General features: G+C 50.6%; 1 protein-coding gene across 5 annotated transcripts in view; it reads left to right on the forward strand.

The window, feature by feature from the left end:
* galnt9 (polypeptide N-acetylgalactosaminyltransferase 9) overlaps positions 1 to 22,603 on the forward strand; it is a 499,594-nt gene that overhangs the window by 359,961 nt on the left and 117,030 nt on the right. For all 5 annotated transcript variants that reach the window (XM_072467774.1, XM_072467622.1, XM_072467537.1 and 2 more), the window contains exon 9: positions 2,250 to 2,345. In XM_072467774.1, coding sequence (XP_072323875.1) covers positions 2,250 to 2,345 — 96 coding nt within the window. The remainder of the gene's footprint in view (positions 1 to 2,249; positions 2,346 to 22,603) is intronic.

Genomic DNA, 22,603 nt, shown 5'->3' on the forward strand with positions numbered 1-22,603 from the left:
GCCAGGTTTTCGCCCAGTCATCCAATCTATCAATAACCAATAGTCTATGACCACTAAGTATCTTTTATGTTAATACAAACCTTAATTTAAACGCAGAATTAACACATTAACATCAAAGAAATAGCTTTGCAATTATCAGTTAAAAAGTTCTTAAACACAAGGGAAAACTTAAACTTACTATTTACTACTAACTCCAATTAAGGAACCCAATGCAGTTTAAATGCCACTTATAAATGAAGTTAACAAACCAGGTTTACTTGCTCAGCTGTGTAGAGTCTTTTGGAGAGAGTTCCTTTCACTTCTGCTCAACGTACCAGCATGTGGCAAAAACTGCTGCGAAGTTACAGACAGACCTGGTTCCTCCCATTAATGACATCACCTGTATCTCACTAAGTTCCATGATCTGCTTAGCTAGGATTCCCCCATAAATTATCTATACTCCAGGGAATCTCCAGCAATCAAAACACAATTCCATTAGTGCTTTATCTGCAACCAAGCAAGTGGTTAAAATCAATAATTACCTCACTCTTTTATGACTCCTTAATTACAGCTTTAGCAGACACAATATCTGGGTACCTTAACCTGTGTTCTTTACTAATATTATTTCAACAAATATATACGTCAACTCAGGCTTTTATAAGCATTGCTGCAACAGATATAAAATATAATGTGCGTGATTTACTGGCTGCATCCTGCTGGAATGCGTGGAGCGAGAGAAACTGTCCTACCGCACAATTATATAAGACACATGACTAAGAGTCAAGAGGGAGAAACCTCACAGCTCAGACAGGGTGACACCGATCTTGTGTATCTATATTTGGTGTTGTTTATCCAATAAACTAGTTATTGTTCAGACATTCTTATGTCTCGCCCAGCGTTCTTAGCCAGCCAGAACCAACATACAAAAGCGCCTCAAACTCCAACATTAGCAATGACTGACTGAAGACAGACAGCTTGTCAGCCAAATCTTTACCTCCATCTGTAATTGTGCCACAATCACCAAAGAAAATGTATCATTCAGGAAAGGCTGAACAGGAAGAGAAGGTTGAAGATAACCTGAACGGCCCAATAGGGGTCTTTAACATGATGAAGGCATTCAATCAGCTGGATGGAGGGAAGATGCGTCAATATGTGGGGGAGGCCAAAATAAAGGGGCCAGGAACATAAAATAGTCAGTGAGAAATCCCATCGGAAATTCAGGAGAAACTCCTTTATCCAGAGAGTGGTGAGCTTGTGGAGCTCGCTCGCTCAGGGAGGTGAATAGTACAGATGTATTTGAGGGGGAAGTTGGATAAACACATGAAGGAGAAAAGAAGAGTTGATATGTGGGGGGAGGGGAGGGATATAAAGAGGGGGATGGGAAGAGGCAGGTTTGAAGAATAGCTGTATAGAACCTTAGTTAGGCCACACTTGGAGTGTAGTGTTCAATTCTGGTCGCCACACTACCAAAAGGATGTGGAGGCTTTAGAGAGGGTGCAGAAGAGATTTACCAGGATGTTGCCTGGTATGGAGGGCATTAGCTATGAGGAGAGGTTGAATAAACTCGGTTTGTTCTCACTGGAACGACGGAGGTTGAGGGGCGACCTGATAGAGGTCTACAAAATTATGAGTGGCATTGACAGAGTGGATAGTCAGAGGCTTTTTCCCAGGGTAGAGGGGTCAATTACTAGGGGGCATAGGTTTAAGGTGCGAGAGGCAAGGTTTAGAGGAGATGTACGAGGCAAGTTTTTTTACACAGAGGGTAGTGGGTGCCTGGAACTCGCTGCCGGAGGAGGTGGTGGAAGCAGGGACGATAGTGACATTTAAGGGACATCTTGACAAATACATGAATAGGATGGGAATAGAGGGATACGGACCCCGGAAGCGTAGAAGATTTTAGTTTAGTCGGGCAGCATGGTCGGCGCAGGCTTGGAGGGCCGAAGGGCCTGTTCCTGTGCTGTACTTTTCTTTGTTCTTTGTTCTAATAAACCCCAGTCTGGACCGGTTGGGCTGAATGGCCTGTTTCAGTGTTGTAATTCGCCGCAGTCATTCCTCCTTCTGTGAGGCCGCACCACAGAATGCACTTTTTTTTCCCCATGACCTTACAATGTGCTGAATATTTCTAGCAAACACATTGCTCCTGACCAGCTGTTTCCTTGATGTTAGTAAGTGCAAAGTGGAATGGCCAAGGGAGCAGTTGTGCATGTCAGCCCTTTAGTAAGGCGTGAGTCTGGCTTGAACTTGAACCAGAATTCTTTTTAATCCAACAGGTACGAAACAGCAAAGCAAGTGGCTATTGCTTAGACCAAGGCTCGGAAGAGGATGACAGAGCCATTCTATATCCATGTCATGGGATGACGTCACAGGTAGGAACTGTCAGGAAAGAGTTAACGTTCCCCAGTACTTATGTTTGGAATTGGGATTTTAATTGTCTCATAGATTGCACTTATTGTTTACTAGACTGTGTCGATATATAAAGGGGATGCAGGTGGCACTGTTTATTGTTGAGGAAGTGATTACTCAACACAATAAACTTGGAGTCGAAGAAGTCAAGGCTTGCTTCCATGTTCTTCTTATTATAGAGTCACCATCCGAGCTTAACAGGAACACCTCCCCACGCACAGCTCTTTCATGTTACCCTTTAAGATGTGCAGTCGTGAGCCAGCGAAAACCACTGAAGCTCTTCACTCAGTCTCTGGGTTTTCTACGATCAGAAATATTCCCAAAGGTGTGCCTTATGCGTCAAACTGGATAGTTTGCATCAGGCTTAATTTTCCAAAGCCGATCAAGGCACATTATTCTCATCCTAATTGACCCAACTGAAGAACAACGTATCAGCTGGTTTGCAAAGCCAGCCCCTCAAACCTGTTATGGGGAAGATTGACATTCCTAAAAGCTCTTTTGGAATGGGTGAACCTAAAAGCTGACAGGTTCCGTGAATCAGTGATGGACTCCTCCGATATTTCTATTTGGCAGTGGGAGGGCAATAGGGTGTACAACGGGATCCACGGTCAATAATTTTGCCCTGCCTTGACTTCTCGAGGGCATGACCTGTCATCACCGTGGCTACCTGAGACAGTCACAGCCCAAAAGACTTGAAAATCGCGTTTTGGGTGTCTGACTCCGAGTCCATCAGGATTAGATTGGATATGTGGCACAGAGAGAGGCCATTCGTCCGTGCTAGTATTGATGCTCCACTTGAGCACCCTCCCATTCTTCCTCATCGAATTCCGTCAGAGAAACCCTCTGTTCCTTTCTCCCTCCTTAGCTTAGATCCCCTTAAATTTAACCACACGATTCACCTCAACCACTCCCTGTGGCAGTGATTTTCCACATTCTCACCGCTCTCTGGGTGAAGCAGTTTCTGCTGAATTTCTAGATTGGGTTTCTTGGCGACGATCCTATACTGACGTCCTCTAGTTCTGCCCTTCCGCACACGAGGAAGCATTCTCTCTGGGCGCGATTCTCCGCTCCCGCGACTAAGTGCCCACGCCATCGTGAACGGCGTCGAGGTTCACGACGGCGCAAAACAGCCCCGTTCTCGACCGATTCAGGGCCCGAAAATGGGCTAGGATCGGGGCCGCGAGCAACCCGGGCAGCGTGTCGCGAAAGCAGCGCCGTCAGCGCGCGGCAGGCATATTGGCGCTGCTTTCCACCGCGTAACTGGCGTCACTCGCGCATGCGTGGGTTGGCCGGCGCCAGCCGACGCATCTGCAGTTGCCGTCCTCCCCGAGGCCGCCCCGCAAGAAGATGTCGGATGGATCTTGCGGGGCAGCGGAGGAAAGGAGGTCCTCCTTCAGAGAGGCTGGCCCGCCGATCGGTGGGCACCGATCGCGGGCCAGACCCCTTTTGAGTCCTACCCCGGTGAAAGGACCCCCCTCGCCCCCCCCCCCACAGGCTGCCCCCCCGGCGTTCCCGAGCTGTTCCCACCGGCAGCGACCAGGTGTGGATGGCGCCGGCGGGAAGCCGTCGTTTTGGGCAGGCCGCTCGGCCCATCCGGGCCGGAGAATGGCGGGTGTAGCGGAGAATCGCCATTTTGGGTGTCCCGGGCGATTCTCCGGCCTGCGCCGCACAGAATTCGACGGGGCCGTTCTCGCCGCTTGGGTGAATCGCGGGAGGGCGTCGGACCGGCGTCGCGGGGAAAAATGGCGCGCCAGGCGATTCTCCCAACCGGCGCGGGAGCGGAGAATCGCGCCCTCTGTATCCCCTCTGTCAAAACATTTCTGAATTATAAAGGCCTGCGATAGGCTACCTGACAACGCCAAAGAGGTCTCAGCCTGCTCATCCTCTCCTGACGTTCCTGATATTATCCTTGTAAATATTTCTTTGCGCCTTCTCTGTAGCCTTTTGTAATTTGGAGATCAGGGGCGTCATTCTCCGACCCCCCGCCGGGTCGGAGAATGGCCGTTGGCCATCGTGAATCCCGCCCCCGACCCCGCCGAAGTCTTCGGTACCGGAGATTGGGCGGGGGCGGGAATCGGGCCGCGCCGGTTGGCGGGACCCCCCGCTCAATTCTCCGGCCCGGATGGGCCGAAGTCCCGCCCAGAAATTGCCTGTCCCGCCGGCGTAAATTAAACCAGGCGGCGTGGGCGGGCTCCAGGGTCCTGGGGGGGGGACGCGGGGCGATCTGACCCCGGGGGGTGCCCCCACGGTGGCCTGGCCCGCGATCGGGGCCCACCGATCCGCGGGCGGGCCTGTGCCGTGGGGGCACTCTTTCCCTTCCGCCTCCGCCACGGCCTCCACCATGGCGGAGGCGGAAGTGACTATCCCCACTGCGCATGCGCGGGAAACTGTCAGCGGCCGCTGACGCTCCCACGCATGCGCCGGGAAACTGTCAGCGCCCGCTGATGCTCCCGCGCATGCGCCGCATTTCCGCGCCAGCTGGCGGGGCAACAAATGCCATTTCCGCCAGCTGGCGGGGCGGAAATCCCTCCGGCGTCGGCCTAGCCCCTCAATGTTGGGGCTAGGCCGCCAAAGATGCGGAGCATTCCACACCTTTGGGGCGGCGCGATGCCCGTCTGATTGGCGCCGATTTAGGCGCCAGTCCGGACATCGCGCTGTTGGGGGAGAATTTCGCCCCAGAGTTGTGCAACATTCCGAGTGCGGTCTTACCAAGGTTTGATACAAGCTCAGCATAGCTTCTTTCCTTGAGGTGTCTGTTCCGACTCGTGACGTTTTGATTTAAGACGCGGTTTTCAGGAAATAATCGTGTCGTGAGTTCGAGGACTTCCTGGACTAACGCAACCTGAGCAGATCCCACAAGGTAAAAGCAAATCGCCGCGGATGCTGGGCGTCTGAAACAAAAGCAGGAAATGCTGGACAATTTCAGCAGGTCCGACACCGTCTGTGGAGAGAGACGGGAGCAAACGCTCCGAGTCTGGGTGAGTCTTTGTCAAAGCTGGAGAGAACTGGAAATAGGGTCAGATTTACACTGGGGCGGGGGTGCAATGGTGAGGGAAAAACAGATCGATGGAAGAAATGGAAATAAATTGATAGAAATAAAAATGGGCTGAAGGTGGAGGAGAGAGTTCACCAAACGAGGGCTGGGATGGTGGGGGGGGGGGGGGGGAGGGGGGGCGCGTTGGCATGGGAGCGATCTGGGGTGTTGACATCTGCCGGCAGCAAGACATCGCCAGCCAGCCATGCAGTCCAGCAGCTGATGGAGAGAAATAACTCAGCCCTACACTGAAGTGTTGGGGGGGGGGGGGGGTGGGGGGGGGGGGGGGCGAACTCTCCTATCCCTTTACCCAAAACTCACTATTAACAGAAGTTGGTCAGTCAGTGTGTCCCAGAGTTGACTTTAGAAAACCTGCTCACCCTAATCTCAGGTGGATGTTAATGATCCCATGGTCACTATTAGAAGAAGCAGAGGGGGCATTCGCCATGGTTTTTTCCACCATATAGTTTCATAGAACAACATAGAACATAGAACATACAGTGCAGAAGGAGGCCATTTGGCCCATCGAGTCTGCACCAACCCACTTAAGCCCTCACTTCCACACTATCCCCGTAACCCAATAACCCCATCTGGCCTTTTTGGTCACTAAGGGCAATTTATCGTGGCCAATCCACCTAACCTGCACGTCTTTGGACTGTGGGAGGAAACCGGAGCACCCGGAGGAAACCCACGCACACACGGGGAGAACGTGCAGACTCCGCACAGACAGTGACCCAGTGGGAAATCGAACCTGGGACCCTGGCGCTGTGAAGCCACAGTGCTATCCACTTGTGCTACCGTGCTGCCCCATTTGGTCCATCATGTCTGCACTGGCCCTTGCTCCGATAGAGCACTCTACCTAGGCCCAATCCCCCACTCCTAGCCCCATAGCCCCACCTAACTATTCAGCAATGTTTCATGGCCAACCCACCTAACCTGCACATCTTTGGGCTGTGGGAGGAAACCGGAGCACCCGGAGGAAACCCACGCAGACACGGGGAGAACGTGCAGACTCCGCACAGACAGTGACCCGAGGTAAGAATCGAATCATGTCTCAAAGGAGGAGAGAGGCAAGGAGGTTTAGGTTGGGAATTCCAGAGCTTGGGGGTCCAGACAGTTGAACGCACGGCCGCCAACTGTGCAGTTGGGGATTATCGGGGGTTACCAATAAGCCAGAATTGGAGAAAACTCAGGGATCTTACGACAGACCAGAAGAGATTACAGAGGTAGGAAAGGAGTGGATTGGATTGGATTTGTTTATTGTCACGTGTACCGAGGGACAGTGAAAAATATTTTTCTGCGAGCAGCTCAAACAGATCACTAAGTTCATGAAAATAAAATACATAATAGGGCAACACAAGGTCCACAATGTAAATATCTAGACACCCGAATCGGGTGAAGCATACAGGGTGTAGTGTTAATCAGGTCAGTCCATAAGAGGGCCGTTTAGGAGTCTGGTGACAGTGGGGAAGAAGCTGTTTTTGAGTCTGTTCGTGCGTGTTCTCAGACTTTTGTATCTCCTGCCTGATGGAAGAAGTTTGAAGAGTGAGTAAGCCGTGTGGTGGGGGTCTTTGATTACGCTGCCCACTTTCCCCAGGCAGCGGGAGGTGTAGATGGAGTCAATGGATGGGAGGCAGGTTCGTGTGATGGACTGGGCGGTGTTCACGACTCTCTGAAGTTTCTTGCGGCCTTTGGCCGAGGGAGAGGGGGAAGGACCATGGAGGCAGGTGAAAAAAGGAGTGAGAATTTAAAAATGGGGGCATTGCCCAACAAGGAGACAGTGTAGGCCTTGGGAACAAGGATAGCATGTGACTGGGACATTGCATCAAAGTTTTGGATAAGTCACTGCTTTGGAAGTCTACATACGTGTTGCTGGGACACGTGCTGTCATGTCCCTGCTGTGTGTGTTTTTGTCTTTTGCAAATGTTTTCATCAATTCTGGCATTATTCATCATCTGTTGTGGGAAATGTTAGAAATAACGTTTAGAAGTGAGCCAAAATGTGTTCTCTGCATATGGCTGCATAGTTTAAATAATGCTCAGTTTTAAACATTTCAAGCGTTCAGTGAATGTGGGTATCAAAGAACAAAGAAAAATTACAGCACAGGAACAGGCCCTTCGGCCCTCCAAGCCTGCGCCGATCCAGATCCTCTATCTAAAACTGTCGCCTATTTTTTAAGGATCTGTATCCCTCTGCTCCCTGCCCATTCATGTATCTGTCTAGATACATCTGAAATGACGCTATCGTGCCCGCCTCTACCACCTCCGCCGGCAATGCGTTCCAGGCACCCACCACCCTCTGCGTAAAGAACATTCCACGCATATCTCCCTTAAACTTTTCCCCTCCCACCTTGAACTCATGACCCCTAGTAATTGAGTCCCCCACTCTGGGAAAAAGCTTCTTGCTATCCACCCTGTCTATACCTCTCATGTTTTTGTAGACCTCAATGAGGTCCCCCCTCAACCTCCGCCTTTCTAATGAAAATAATCCTAATATATTCAACCTCTCTTCATAGCTAGCACCCCCAATACCAGGCCACATCCTGGTGAACCTCCTCTGCACCTTCTCCAAAGCATCCACATCATTTTGTAATGTGGCGACCAGAACTACACGCAGTATTCCAAATGTGGCCGAACCAACGTCTGAAACATCACTGGTGTTATGACAGGGGAGAGAGAATTGGGATGGCTCCTCCCTTTTTTCATACTTCGAGGCCAATCACAACAAGATGCATTTTTGGGAAAGAATGTTTTAACCCCTTCAACGCTTTAACTTTAAAGAACAGACACAAAACAGGCTTTCTGGTTTAAAAAAAATTGCTTATTGTCACAAGCAGGCTTCAAATGAAGTTACTGTGAAAAGCCCCTAGTCGCCACATTCCGGCGCCTGCTCGGGGAGGCTGTTACGGGAATTGAACCGTGCTGCTGGCCTGCCTTGGTCTGCTTTCAAAGCCAGCGATTTAGCCCTGTGCTAAACAGCCCTTTAATGGTAAGATTCAATGAAAAAAAAAGGATACATTTTTATCTTGCGCACTGCCTAAAATGTTACTTCAACAAATACCCGCTCCTCATTCACACAGATGCACACACAAAGACGAATGTCAAAAAAGTGATTTGCAGTTTAAGAAGAGAGTTCACAAGCCACTATTAGGCTGTTTCTTCAAGATGGCCGTTAGAAAGATTACAGGCCTGAAAATTCCCTTCAGGTCACTGAAGGAACAATCAAGGCTGAAGGTGCTTAGGTGATGAACCCACAATAGTTCTCCAAGCAATGGCAGGTTTATGAATGCTTTCAGCTGAATGCCACAGTCGAGCCTGTAGACAAGCAATATAATCTTGCAGGGCTTGCTGGGCCTAAGAAAAGCTCAATTTCTCTGCCTGAGGTGACTTTTTCAAGGCAGCATTCTGTTCTGTTTAGGGTGAGATATCTTCTCTCTGAGGTCTTTGTTCCAGACTGCATTGCCCTTAGAATGATGAGATGTTCATTATCTGAAGCCAGTTTCTGTCTTGTGAGCACAAAATCAATACTCTCATTATCCATGTAAATGACTTGGTATCATTAACCATTGCCACCTAATGGGGGACGAATGGTGGATATTCACACTCGCTGGAGAAAAATTGGTTCCTTCACACCCCTCTTTGTGAATGTTCAAGTTTCAGATGCCCCGTCGAGGGTGACCATTGTGTTTCAGTTTCTGTAAATATCCAGACCATGATAATTGTTAACTCCACAAATAATCTGCACCTTGATGTCTCTTCAATGGAAGATCCAACAAAAGCACATCTAGATTTGCAGGACATTCCAGGGGCATGTTTTGACAGGAGCTCATCGCTGTATGCACAAAGAAAACACAAAAGAAGCCACCTGACCCTTGAGTCAATCTTGTCACAGTAAGTTATCTATGTGCCATGCTACCGTTTGAACGTAAAGTGTCCTTCTTCCCAATAGGTTTTACAGGCCTATGATGTGAACAAAACAAACAAAGAACAAAGAAAAGTAGAGCTCAGGAACAGGCCCTTCGGCCCTCCAAGCCTGCGCCGACCATGCTGCCCGTCTAAACTAAAATCTTCTACACTTCTGGGGTCCGATACCCTCTATTCCCATCCTATTCATGTATTTGTCAAGATGCCCCTTAAACGTCACTATCATCCCTGCTTCCACCACCTCCTCCGGTAGTGAGTTCCAGGCACCCACTACCCTCTGTGTAAGAAACTTGCCTCGTACATCTCCTCTAAACCTTGCCCCTCTCACCTTAAACCTATTCCCCCTAGTAATTGACCCCTCTACCCTGGAAAAAAGTCTCTGATTATCCACTCTGTCTACGCCCCTCATAATTTTGTAGACCTCTATCAGGTCGCCCCTCAACCTCCGTCGTTCCAGTGAGAACAAAGCGAGTTTATTCAACTCTCTTCATAGCTAATGCCCTCCATACCAGGCAACATTCTGGTAAATCTCTTCTGCACCCTCTCTAAAGCCTCCACATCCTTCTGGTAGTGTGGCGACCAGAATTGAACACTATGCTCCAAGTGTGGCCTAACTAAGATCCCCGAACAGGCGCCGGAATATGGCAATTAGGGGCTTTTCACAGTAACTTCATTGAAGCCTACTCGTGACAATAAGCGATTTTCATTTCATTTCATTTCATACAGCTGCAACATGACTTGCCAATTTTTATACTCAATTCCCTGGCCGATGAAGGCAAGTATGCCGTATGCCTTCTTGACTACCTTCTCCACCTGTGTCGCCCCTTTCAGTGACCTGTGGACCTGTGAGCACAACACTGGCAAGGCTGGAGTTTATTGCTAATCCTTAGTTGCCCTTGAGAAGGTGGTGGGTGGGGGTGGAGGGGGGGGGGGGGGGGGAGTGTCTTCTTGAACTGCTTTTGTCCATCTGCCGCAGGTACACCCACAGTGCTGTTGGAAGAGATTTTGACCCAGCAATATTGAAGGAACGGCGTTACAGATCCAAGTCAGGATGATGTGTGATTTGGACGGGTGCTTGTAGGTAGTGGCGTTCCCATGTGTCTGCAGCACTAAGGAGTGTTAGCGAGTTGCTGCCGACCAACTGCTGGACGGTGAACTCTAAGGTATGTTCATCCAAGGCGTTCATAGGCTCTATTTGAACTCCCAGGCATCTCTGTGGCCTAGTGAGAGGCCAGCTCACCCCAGCATTAGCAGCAGGGGCTCTGATGATTTTAAAGGCTGTCCTCATCAATACTCCGCTTGCGGAATCCCGCTGAGTGTAACAGCCAGAATCAGCAAAAGAACGCAACTATTAAAGTCACCAGAGTGTGGTGGTATGTATTAGGGGTAATACGGTACACCACGTGTCGACAGGCTATTGGTGGAGGGATGCCAGGTCCTGATAGGATCTGCCACCTACTGGACTCCACCCAGAAATGCCGGTATAAGAACCCAGCTTTTCCCTCCATTTCCCTCAGCAACTGCATTCTGTAACCACGCTGCTGGGGATAAAGTTCTGCTTAATAAAGCCTTCAATTGACATTACCTCAACCTGCCTCGCGTCATATTGAAGGTGCTACACAGAGTAACGGTCCTGCCGCAAGGAGGTGAATCTCACTCTTTGGAGTCTGGAGGAACACTCCTGCTGAGCTTATCAACCCTCCACAATTGGCGTGGTGTCTCCATCAGTTAAAGATGAATATGAGAGCACGGGAGATAGAAGCAGGAAAATCTGTCTATCTCAGCCTTAAACTTATTCAATGTTGGAGCACCCACAACCCTCTGGGGTAATGAATTCCAATCCCTTTGGGTAAAGACGTTGTGGTGAACCACTGTAATAGGGGATGTAAGGTAGGACTGTCACTACAGGTTCGCCGGTAGCTCCTGCCGGCTGGCTCCGCCCACGGAGAACTGTATAAATATGCATGACCTCCAGTGCCCTGCCATTTCGCCAGCTGCAGCAGGAGGCCACGCATCTGACTGTAATAAAGCCACAGTTGTACCCAACTTTAGTCTTTGTGCAATTGATCGTGCATCAGACATTTCTCCTCCTCTCAGTCTGAAACGATTGACCCGGAGACTGTGCCGCCCCCTGTTTTAGACACCCCAGCGAGGGGGAACAAGCTCCTGGTGTCTCCGCTATCAAGCCCTTTCTGAATCTTGTAGAGCGGGCGGGGGTCGGAGAATCGCCGGAGGGCGGCGTGAATCCCGCCCCGACGCCGGCTGCCGACTTTTCTGGCGCCGGGGATTTGGCGGGGGTGGGAATCGCGCCACGCCAGTCGGTGGCCGCTGGCAGCGCCCCCCCCCCCCCCGGTGGTGGCCGCCCGTTTTCGGCCAGTCCCGCCAGAGTATATTACACCAGATATTTGCCGGCGGGACCTTGCTGTGCGGGCAGCCTCCGGGGACCTCGGGGGGGGGGGGGTTTAGCCCCGGGAGGTGCCCCCACGGTGGCCTGGCCTGCGATCGGAGCCCACCGATCCGCGGGCGGGCCTGTGCCATGCGGGCACTCTGTTCTTCCACGTCGGCCACTGTGGTCCTCCGCGGTGGCCGGTGCGGAGAAGAACCCCCCTGCGCATGCGCTGGGATGACGCCAGCAGACGCTGGCACTCCTGTGCATGCGCCAACATGCGCCGGCCGGCAGAGGCCCTTCGCCGCCGGTTGGCATGGCACCAAGCCCCTTCCCCGCCAGCCGACGCGGTGCAAACCACCCCGCCGTCCTCCTAGCCCCTGAAGGAGCGGAGGATTCCGCACTGTCAGGGCGGCCCGACGCCGGAGTGGGTCACGCCACTCCTTCCCGCCGGAGTGGCCCGCCCCGCCGGTTCCCGCAGAATCCCGCCCGTATTTCCCCTTGAGGTCACCTCTCATTCTTCTGAATGCCAGAGAATATTAACTCAGTTTACTCAACCTCTCATCGTAGGACAACCATTTCAGCCCAGGGACCAATCCAGTCAACCTTCGCTGTGCCACCTCCAAAGCAAGTCTATCTTCCCTTAAGTACGGAGGCCCAAACTGTACAAAGTATTCCAGATGTGGTTTCATCAAAGCCCTGTACAATTGGAGCAAGACTTCTTTACTCCTGATCTCCAACCCCCTTGCAATAAAAGCCAACATGTCATTTTCTTTCCTTGCTGTTTGCTGCAACTGTTTACTAACTTTCCGAGTTTCTTGAACTCTTCCTGCCTCAACTGGAACCAGGGTGGGGGTAGGGGCGAGGGCGATCCCAGCCCAGGCCTCACTCAGCCTGCTGTAAAGTTGCAGGGAGGTCGAGGCAGTTAAAGGCCCGATGGGAAGGCCATGTAAGGAGATTAAATGACAACGCCCGCCTCCAAACCAGCTGGCAGGGGAATGTAAAATTCTGCTCTCCTTCTCTGACTAAGCTAGCACATGTAGATTGTAAATGGCTGAGACCCAAACACTGATATTTGCAGCACCCCACCAGTCGCAGCCTGCCAATGTTGAAAATGCCCCATTTATGCCCACTCTTTGTCTGGATTATGAACCAATCCTTCTCCATACTCATAGATTAGCCCCAACTATATGAGCCCTTCTCTTGCCTATTAACCTTTTGTGCAACCTTATCAAATGCCTTTTGGAAATCCAAGTTTACTACAGTTCCCCTTTGACTACCCCACTAATTACACCCTCAAAAAACCCTAATACATTTGTCAAACACTACTTGTTGTCACTGAAAACTTTTGTCTGATCATGCTATGAATTTCTCAGTGTATTGTCAAGACTTCCTAATAATAAGTTTCAGCACTCTCCCAATGATCGCTGTCAGGCAAACTAGCCTTTAGTCCCCTGTTTACTCTCTCTCTCTGCTTTCTGTAATAGTGAGACAGTGAGTTGTATTTAATAGAAGCAACAGGGATCTTGTCTGCCAGCTGAAGCCCCACATCACCTCTTTTTGGGATGGTTCGCTGTATCATGTACCAATCAGGCACTTTATTTGGCAGCTACAGGCCTTGCTCAGTGATCAGGACCCCAGGGATGGAGATACTGTCCACTGAGAGTTGCCAGCCAATCAGAGTCCAGCCAAAGCTTCATTGCTCAGCAGCGCCACATGGGAGCCAGTGGCTGCTGTGGTACTACACCCACCTGAGGCCCAGGATTGCCATGGACTCAGGTACAGGTGACTGATGGTGGGTGGGGATTCTGTCGAGATAAAGGCTGATTAGCAGGGTTGGGGGCGGGAGGGGGGGGGGGGGGGAGAGAGGGATCAGCTGCAAGGGTGTTTCACAGTGGGCCCTGCCCCTTCCCAAAGCAGGGTCCCTCGATCAGGCCTTTGAGTGAGGGACTTCCCCCAATGAACTCTGACAGCGTTTGCTGTTTGAGGTTTCCCACCATGATGAGTTCCCCTGAGTCTCCATTGGTAGCGGGGCAGAAAGCAGGCCTTGGTCCAGGGACTGGAGTTTCCAACCTCCACCCACCACCCTCACATCCAATTAAATGCACGCCCTGCCCCCAAACCCACCACAGAGGGGAGGGTATGAAATTCTGCTCATGGAGTGTGCACCGTAGGAAGTCTTCCAACACCAGGTTAAAGTCCAACAGATTTGTTTGGAATCACAAGCTTTCGGAGCACAGCTCCTTCACTCACCTGATGAAGGAGCTGTGCTCCGAAAGCTAGTGATTCCAAACAAACCTGTTGGACTTTAACCTGGTGTTGGAAGACTTCTTACTGTGCGCACCCCAGTCCAACGCCGGCATCGCCACATCATTGACTGTGCAGCACAGGGTTAGACAATTTGGCCCAGTTGCTCTATTCTGGTGTATATGCTCCACATGAGCCTCCTCCTATTTCAATTCTGTTCACTGACATCCCACCTTCTCTTGAGGCAGGTAAAGTTTAATCATAGAATTTACAGTGCAGAAGGAGGCCATTCATCCCATCGAGTCTGCACCGTCCCTTGGAAAGAGCACCCCACCTAAACCCAAACCTCCACCCTATCCCCGTAACCCAGTAACCCCACTTAACCCAAGGGCAATTTATCATGGCCAATCCACCTAACCCGCACATCTTTGGACTGTGGGAGGAAACCGGAGCACCCGGAGGAAACCCACGCAGACACGGGGAGGACGTGCAGACTCCGCACAGACAGTGACCCAAGCCGGGAATCGAACCTGGGACCCTGGAGCTTTGACGCAGCTGTGATAACCACTATGCTACCGTGCCGCCCAACCATCATGGACTTGGGAAAGGAGAGGAGATCCATAGATTTTTAACAAAGGTTCATCAACTCACCCCTTCAGGGCAGCACGGCGGCACAGCCCTACAGCCTCACGGCGCCGAGGTCCCAGGTTCGATCCCGGCCCTGGGTCACTGTCTGTGTGGAGTTTGCACATTCTCCCCGTGTTTGCGTGGGTTTCACCCCCACAACCCAAAGATGTGCAGGGTAGGTGCATTGGCCACGCTAAATTGCCCCTTAATTGGAAAAAATGAATTGGGTACTCCAAATTTTTTTTATTTTTTTAATTAACTCACCCCTTCATCTGTACTCTCCTGTCCAGCGATAGACATGGGCCGAGATTCTCCGATCCCGCGGCCAAGTTCTGACGCCGGCATCAAAAGCGCCGCGAGCCACTCCGGTGTCAACGGGCCGCCAGGCCCGGGTATGTACCCCTTCCTAGGGGGCTAGTACGGCATCAGAGTGGTGTCCGCTGCTCCAGCGCTTGGAAGCCGGCGCGCCACGGCCGACGCGGGTCCGCGCATGTGCGCCACGGCCGGTGCGAGTCCGCGCATGCGCATGGGTTCCCGTCTCCGCACCGTCCCCCGGGCAATATGGCGGGGCCTTACAGGGGCCCGGCGTGGAGGAACATAGGCCCCCCACGGAACTAGCCCGCCCGCCGATCGGTAGGCCCAGATCCGCGGGCCACCGTGGAGGCCCCCCCGGAGTCGGATCCCCCCGCCCTCTCCCCCCCCCCCACCAGGACGGCCCCCGCAGCCAGAAGTCCGAGGCCCCACTAGGTGGGACCCTATGTAACCCACGCCGATGGGACTCTGCCGAACTCAGCGGGGACTCGGCCCGTCGAGACCCGGAGAATCGCGGGGGGGGGGAGGTGGGGGGGGGCGCTTTCAACGGCCCCCGACCGGCACGGTGGCGATCCCGCGAGTGCCCGAGAATCGGCGCTGGAGAATCGGCGGGCCGGCGTCTGGGTGGCGTGGCACGATTCTCACGCCCCCCCCGGTGATTCTCCGACCCGGCGCGGAGTCGGAGAATCCCGGCTATGTTCTTCCAACACTCCTTCACCGTCCAATAATCTGTCCACATCACATTTGGACTGACATTTTGCTTTAAAATCACATGACTCATCAACTCGGTCCTGTCTCCATGGCAATGAACAATCAGAGCCGAGCCAGAAACTAACCGCTTGATTATAATTGGATAGCACGTTTTAAATAATCAGGAACTGTATTCAGCGATAATTCACTGGAATTTATTAATGTTTAAAGGGCATCTGAGATGAGCAGAGGGCAGAAAGATTGAGTGTCTCGGTGCAGTAATGCTCAATAGTAATATTTAATTTCCAAAATATACTCCTCCACCCCCACCCCGCCACCACTTTCCCATCCGATAAACTTCAACAGCAACCATAAAACTTTATGAATCTGTTGCTCGTTGCTGTTGTTTCTTAATTTGGCTTTAATTACGTTTGCTCACGAGTCGCCAGGTATCTTTCGACACCGCCACAAGGTTCAGAACCGAATACTGATCAATGACTCTATACACCAGTTAGTAAGTTCAAAAGCAATGCTCATTTATTTACACACAGTCAAATCTACTGATGCATAAACTCTACAAACTAAACTACCACTATTACTAAAGCCTATACTTAGCTTCGGGTGCCCACTCAGTCAGAGGAACAATGGCCGTTGCTCGGTTCTGAGGCTGCTGGGTTCAGCTGTTTACAGGATAGCAACTAGGAGCGTCTATCTCGTAGCGTGCGTTGGCTTGGAACTTACTTGGTCTGGAGTAGCTTTAGCAGGTCTCTCCTCGCTGAGAGCCAAGGCCAAGAGAGAGATCCTCTCTTGGGGAGTCCTTTTATACCCTAAAAGGGCTTCGCGCGCTTTTGGGCAGGCCTTGAACTTGGCCCCAATTAATTAGGCCGTTTCCCAATCGTCCTTATCGATTTTCCTCCAATAGAGGAGTGGGTTCCCTGGTTGCTGGGCGTGTCCTAGGTGGCCGTTGGTTTGCTTTGTTTTAGTCTCCTCTGGCGCCGGGGTGTCTGTCTTGGCATTGTTTACTTAAATGTTGCCTTTTATTCCCAGGGATGGCACATTAGTATGTAGATGGTTCTGCAGTACCGGTCCTGTCTGAGATTGGATTGGATTTGTTTATTGTCACGTGTACCGAGGTACAGTGAAAAGTATTTTTCTGCGAGCAGCTCAACAGATCATTAAGTACATGAGAAGAAAAGGGAATAAAAGAAAATACATAATAGGGCAACACAACATATACAATGTAACTACATAAGCACTGGCATCGGATGAAGCATACAGGGTGTAGTGTTAATGAGGTCAGTCCATAAGAGGGTCATTTAGGAGTCTGGTGACAGTGGGGAAGAAGCTGTTTTTGAGTCTGTACGTGCGTGTTCTCAGACTTCTGTATCTCCTGCCCGAGGGAAGAAGTTGGAAGAGTGAGTAAGCCGGGTGGGAGGGATCTTTGATTATACTGCCCGCTTTCCCCAGGCAGCGGGAGGTGTAGATGGAGTCAATGGATGGGAGGCAGGTTTGTGCGATAGACTGGGCGGTGTTCACGACTCTCTGAAGTTTCTTGCGGTCCTGGGCCGAGCAGTTGCCATACCAGACTGTGATGCAGCCAGATAGGATGCTTTCTATGGTGCATCTGTAAAAGTTGGTAAGAGTCAATGTGGACATGCCGGATTTCCTTAGTTTCCTGAGGAAGTATAGACGCTGTTGTGCTTTCTTGGTGGTAGTGTCGACGTGGGTGGACCAGGACAGATTTTTGGAGATGTGCACCCCTAGGAATTTGAAACTGCTGACCATCTCCACCTCGGCCCCGTTGATGCTGACAGGGGTGTGTACAGTACTTTGTTTCCTGAAGTCAATGACCAGCTCTTTAGTTTTGCTGGCATTGAGGGAGAGATTGTTGTCGCTACACCACTCCACTAGGTTCTCTATCTCTCCCCTGTATTCGGACTCATCGTTATTCGAGATCCGGCCCACTATGGTCGTATCATCAGCAAACATGTAGATGGAGTTGGGACCAAGTTTTGCCACGCAGTCATGTGTGTACAGGGAGTAGAGTAGGGGGCTAAGTACGCAGCCTTGCGGGGCACCGGTGTTGAGGACTATTGTGGAGGAGGTGTTGTTGTTCATTCTTACTGATTGTGGTCTGTTGGTCAGAAAATCGAGGATCTAGTTGCAGAGTGGGGAGCCAAGTCCTAGAGCTTCAGCTCTAATCAACAGACAGACCTTACACCTGCTTGCTTTTTTCGATATTGTCCAATTTTCCCTGCATTCTTTGCAAGTGTCCGTTTTGTAATCGGGACGTGGCCATCCCAGATGGCTACAAATCGTTTGGGACAGTCTTGTTCCACCCTGGCCCCTCGACAAGCTTCAGTTCATCTGAAACATTGGCTCGCATTTAAAAATTCTCATTCCTGCCCACACTCTGGAACCTTATCCAACCCCTTGTATCTACGCTCTTCCAATTCCACCCAGGTGGCACTGCCAGGCTGGCACCACCCTGCCCACAGGACATGCACCTGGGGGCCTCCGATCACCTTGGAGACCCCCACGAGTGCAGTTCCGTCTGGTCCCCATGTGTGGGGACAGCGATAGATCCCATCCTCAGGTGCCTTAGGAATCTGCACATTAGAGTGAGGCTGGCTGCCTCGCTCCAATATGCAGATTTGCCAAAAGGTGATCCTGCCCACAATGGGACGGATTTGATCGCAACGTCTCACGAGATCACGTTAGATGTCGCGAGGTGTTGCGAGCTGGGCAGATCCTTGGAGCGGGGTCCCCCGGCAGTTTTGCGCAGGTGAAGGAGACACATCCTGAGTGAGTGAGACACATCCAGAGTGGGAATTTGGAACTTGGTAATTTGGTGCAGTGAGGTAATCAGGAAAGGTAAGTGGTAAGTCTAATTCTGCTGTTTTTCAGTCAAAAGTGCAGTGTGTAGATTAGTGTTTGATTGGCTGAAGCTGCTCCCACCCTAATTGCTGAGAGGCAGTTATCTGGCAGTCACCTGAGGCCTGTTTAGGGGCACAAAGGTACACATTGTATTCTTCTCTTTGAAGTTTAAGTAGTGTGAGTCACCCTGGTTAGCTGAGTTCAGTATAAGAGACAGACAGAAAGCGAACTCAGTAAGCTTTACGCAGGTGAAGGAGACACATCCTGAGTGAGTGAGACATATCCAGAGTGGAAATTGGAACTTGGTAATTTGGTGCAGTGAGGTAATTCGGTGCAGAGTGGGAGGCGGTGCTTTTCCCCGACCGTTTTGTTCTCTTTCTTCTGGCCTGTAACTGTTAATCTGCAGGGAGAGAACCAGAGAGCATCCTGGGAAGGTAAGTGATTTTTATTACCTTTTCAAATTGTGTGGGGAAAACTAAGTGACATCACAGTAAAGCTGTGGCCTGATTGGCTGGTTGGGAATCTGTTAAATTTGAAAAAAAAATAATATTGCAAAAAAATCCAATTGATTAACTAGATAGTGGAGTAACTAAACCTGAGGGCAGAGATTGGTATTTAGCATTTAATTTTACAGTAAAAATCATCTAGCGTCAGGGCCATATAGCTCATTGTAACTGAACCTAACAATAAATCAAGTGTTTATTTTAAATTAGTTAGTGCTTAAATGTCACTCAGCGGGGTGCAGTGCTCCAACTGTGAGATGTGGCAGATCTGTGACACTTCCAGCGTTCCGGTCGACGACATCTGCAGCAAGTGTAACCAATGGCAGCTCCTCACAGACCGCGTGGTTCGGTTGGAGCAGCAATTGGATGCACTTAGGAGCATGCAGGTGGCGGAAAGCGTTATAGATGTGAGTTATAGAGATGTGGTCACACCCAAGGTGCAGGGAGAGAGATGGGTGATCACCAGAAGGGGCAGTCAGTCAGTGCAGGAATCCCCTGTGGTTGTCCCCCTCTCGAACAGGTATACTCCTTTGGATACTGTCGGGTGGCACCACGTCTGGCTCCGATGTTCAGCAGGGAGGGTCAAAGCGCAGAAGAGCAATCGTCATAGGGGACTCTATAGTCAGGGGCACAGATAGGCGCTTCTGTGGACGTGAAAGAGACTCCAGGATGGTATGTTGCCTCCCTGGTGCCAGGGTCCAGGATGTCTCCGAACTGGTAGCGGGCATCCTGAATGGGGAGGGCAAACAGGCAGAGGTCGTTGTACATATTGGTACTAATGACATAGGCAGGAAGGGGCATGAGGTCCTGCAGCAGGAGTTCAGGGAGCTAGGCAGAAAGTTAAAAGACAGGACCTCTAGGGTTGTACTCTTGGGATTACACCCTGTGCCACGTGCCAGTGAGGCTAGAAATAGGAAGATAGAGCAGCTAAACACGTGGCTAAACAGCTGGTGTAGGAGGGAGGGTTTCCGTTATCTGGACCACTGGGAGCTCTTCCGGGGCAGGTGTGACCTGTATACGAAGGATGGGTTGCATCTAAACTGGAGAGGCATAAATATCCTGGCCGCGAGGTTTTCTGGCATCACACGGGAGGGTTTAAACTAGTATGGCAGGTGGGTGGGTACCGGAGCAATAGGTCAGAAGGTGATAGCATTGAGGGAGAACTAGGGAATAGGGCCAGTATGGCTCTGAGGCAGAGCAGATAGGGAGATGTTGCTGAACACAGCGGGACTGGTGGCCTGAAGTGCATATGTTTTAATGCAAGAAGTATAACAGGTAAGGCAGGTGAACTTAGGGCTTGGATTAGTACTTGGAACTATGACGTTGTTGCCATTACAGAGACCTGGTTGAGGGAAGGGCAGGATTGGCAGCTAAACGTTCCAAGATTTAGATGTTTCAGGCGGGATAGAGGGGGATGTAAAAGGGGTGGAGGAGTTGCGCTACTGGTTCGGGAGAATATCACAGCTGTACTGCGAGAGGACACCTCAGAGGGCAGCGAGGCTATATGGGTAGAGATCAGGAATAAGAAGGGTGCATTCACAATGTTGGGGGTTTACTACAGGCCACCCAACAGCCAGCAGGAGATAGAGGAGCAGATAGGTAGACAGATTTTGGACAGGAGTAAAAACAACAGGGTTGTTGTGATGGTAACTTTAACTTCCCAAATATTGACTGGGACTCACTTAGTGATAGGGGCTTGGACAGGGCAGAGTTTGTAAGGAGCATCCAGGAGGGCTTCTTAAAACAATATGTAGATAGTTCAACTGGGGAAGGGGCTGTACTTGACCTGGTTTTGGGGAATGAGCCCGGCCAGGTGGTAGAAGTTTCAGTAGGGGAGCATTTTGGGAACAGTGACCACAATTCAGTAAGTTTTAAAGTGCTGGTGGACAAGGATAAGAGTGGTCCCAGGGTGAACGTGCTAAATTGGGGGAAGACTAATTATAACAATATTAGGCAGGAACTGAAGAACATAGATTGGGGGCGGATGTTTGAGGGTAAATCAACATCTGACATGTGGGAGGCTTTCAAATGTCAATTGAAAGGAATTCAGGACCGACATGTTCCTGCGAGGAAGAAGGATAAATACGGCAAATTTCAGGAACCTTGAATAACGAGTGATATTGTAGGCTCGTCAAAAAGAAAAAGGAGGCATTTGTCAGGGCTTAAATGTTGGGAACAGACGAAGCCTGTGTGGAATATACGGAAAGTAGGAAGGAACTTAAGCAAGGAGTCAGGAGGGCTAAAAGGGGTCACGAAAAGTCATTGGCAAATAGGGTTAAGGAAATTCCCAAGGCTTTTTACACGTACATAAAAAGCAAGAGGGTAGCCAGGGAAAGGGTTGACCCACTGAAGGATAGGCAAGGGAATCTATGTGTGGAGCCAGAGGAAATGGGCGAGGTACTAAATGAATACTTTGCATCAGTATTCACCAGAGAGAAGGAATTGGTGGATGTTGAGTCTGGAGAAGGGTGTGTTGATAGCCTGGGTCACATTGAGATCCATAAAGACGAGGTGTTGAGCGTCTTGAAAAATATTAAGGCAGATAAGTCCCCAGGGCCTGATGGGATCTACCCCAGAATACTGAAGGAAGCTCGAGAGGAAATTGCTGAGGCCTCGACAGAAATCTTTGCATCCTCACTGTCTTCAGGTGATGTCCTGGAGGACTGGAGAATAGCCAACGTTGTTCCTTTGTTTAAGAAGGGTAGCAAGGATAATCCAGGGAACTACAGGCCGGTGAGCCTTACGTCAGAGGTAGGGAAATTACTGGGGAGAATTCTTCGAGACAGGATCTACTCCAATTTGGAAGCAAATTGACGTATTAGTGAGACGCAGCATGGTTTTGTGAAGGGGAGGTTGTATCTCACTAACTTGATAGACTTTTTCGAGGAGGTCAGAAAGATGATTGACACAGGTAGGGCAGTGGATGTTGTCTATATGGACTTCAGTAAGGCCTTTGACAAGGTCCCTCATGGCAGACTAGTACAAAAGGTGAAGTCACACGGGATCAGGGGTGAGCTGGCAAGATGGATACAGAACTGGCTAGGTCATAGAAAGCAGAGAGTAGCAATGGAAGGATGCTTTTCTAATTGGAGGGCTGTGACCAGTGGTGTTCCGCAGGGATCAATGCTGGGACCTTTGCTGTTCAAAGTATATATACATGATTTGGAGGAAAATGTAATTGGTCTGATTAGTAAGTTTGCAGACGACACAAAGGTTGGTGGAATTGCGGATAACGATGAGGACTGTCAGAGGATACAGCAGGATTTAGATCGTTTGGAGACTTGGGCGGAGAGATGGCAGATGGAGTTTAGTCCGGACAAATGTGAGGTAATGCATTTTGGAAGGTCTAATGTAGGTAGGGAATATACAGTGAATGGTAGAACCCTCAAGAGTGGTGGTGGAAGCAGGGACGATAGTGACATTTAAGGGGCATCTTGACAAATACATGAATAGGATGGGAATAGAGAGATACGTACCCCAGAAGTGTAGAAGATTTTAGTTTGGACGGGCAGCATGGTCGGCACGGGCTTGGAGGGCCGAAGGGCCTGTTCCTGTGCTGTACTTTTCTTTGTTCTTTGTTCTAGTTACAGGCCAAGGACCATTGCAGCGCGCTGCTTTTCTG

Source organism: Scyliorhinus torazame, chromosome 1 (genome assembly GCF_047496885.1).
Source record: "Scyliorhinus torazame isolate Kashiwa2021f chromosome 1, sScyTor2.1, whole genome shotgun sequence".
Lineage (NCBI taxonomy): Eukaryota > Metazoa > Chordata > Chondrichthyes > Carcharhiniformes > Scyliorhinidae > Scyliorhinus > Scyliorhinus torazame.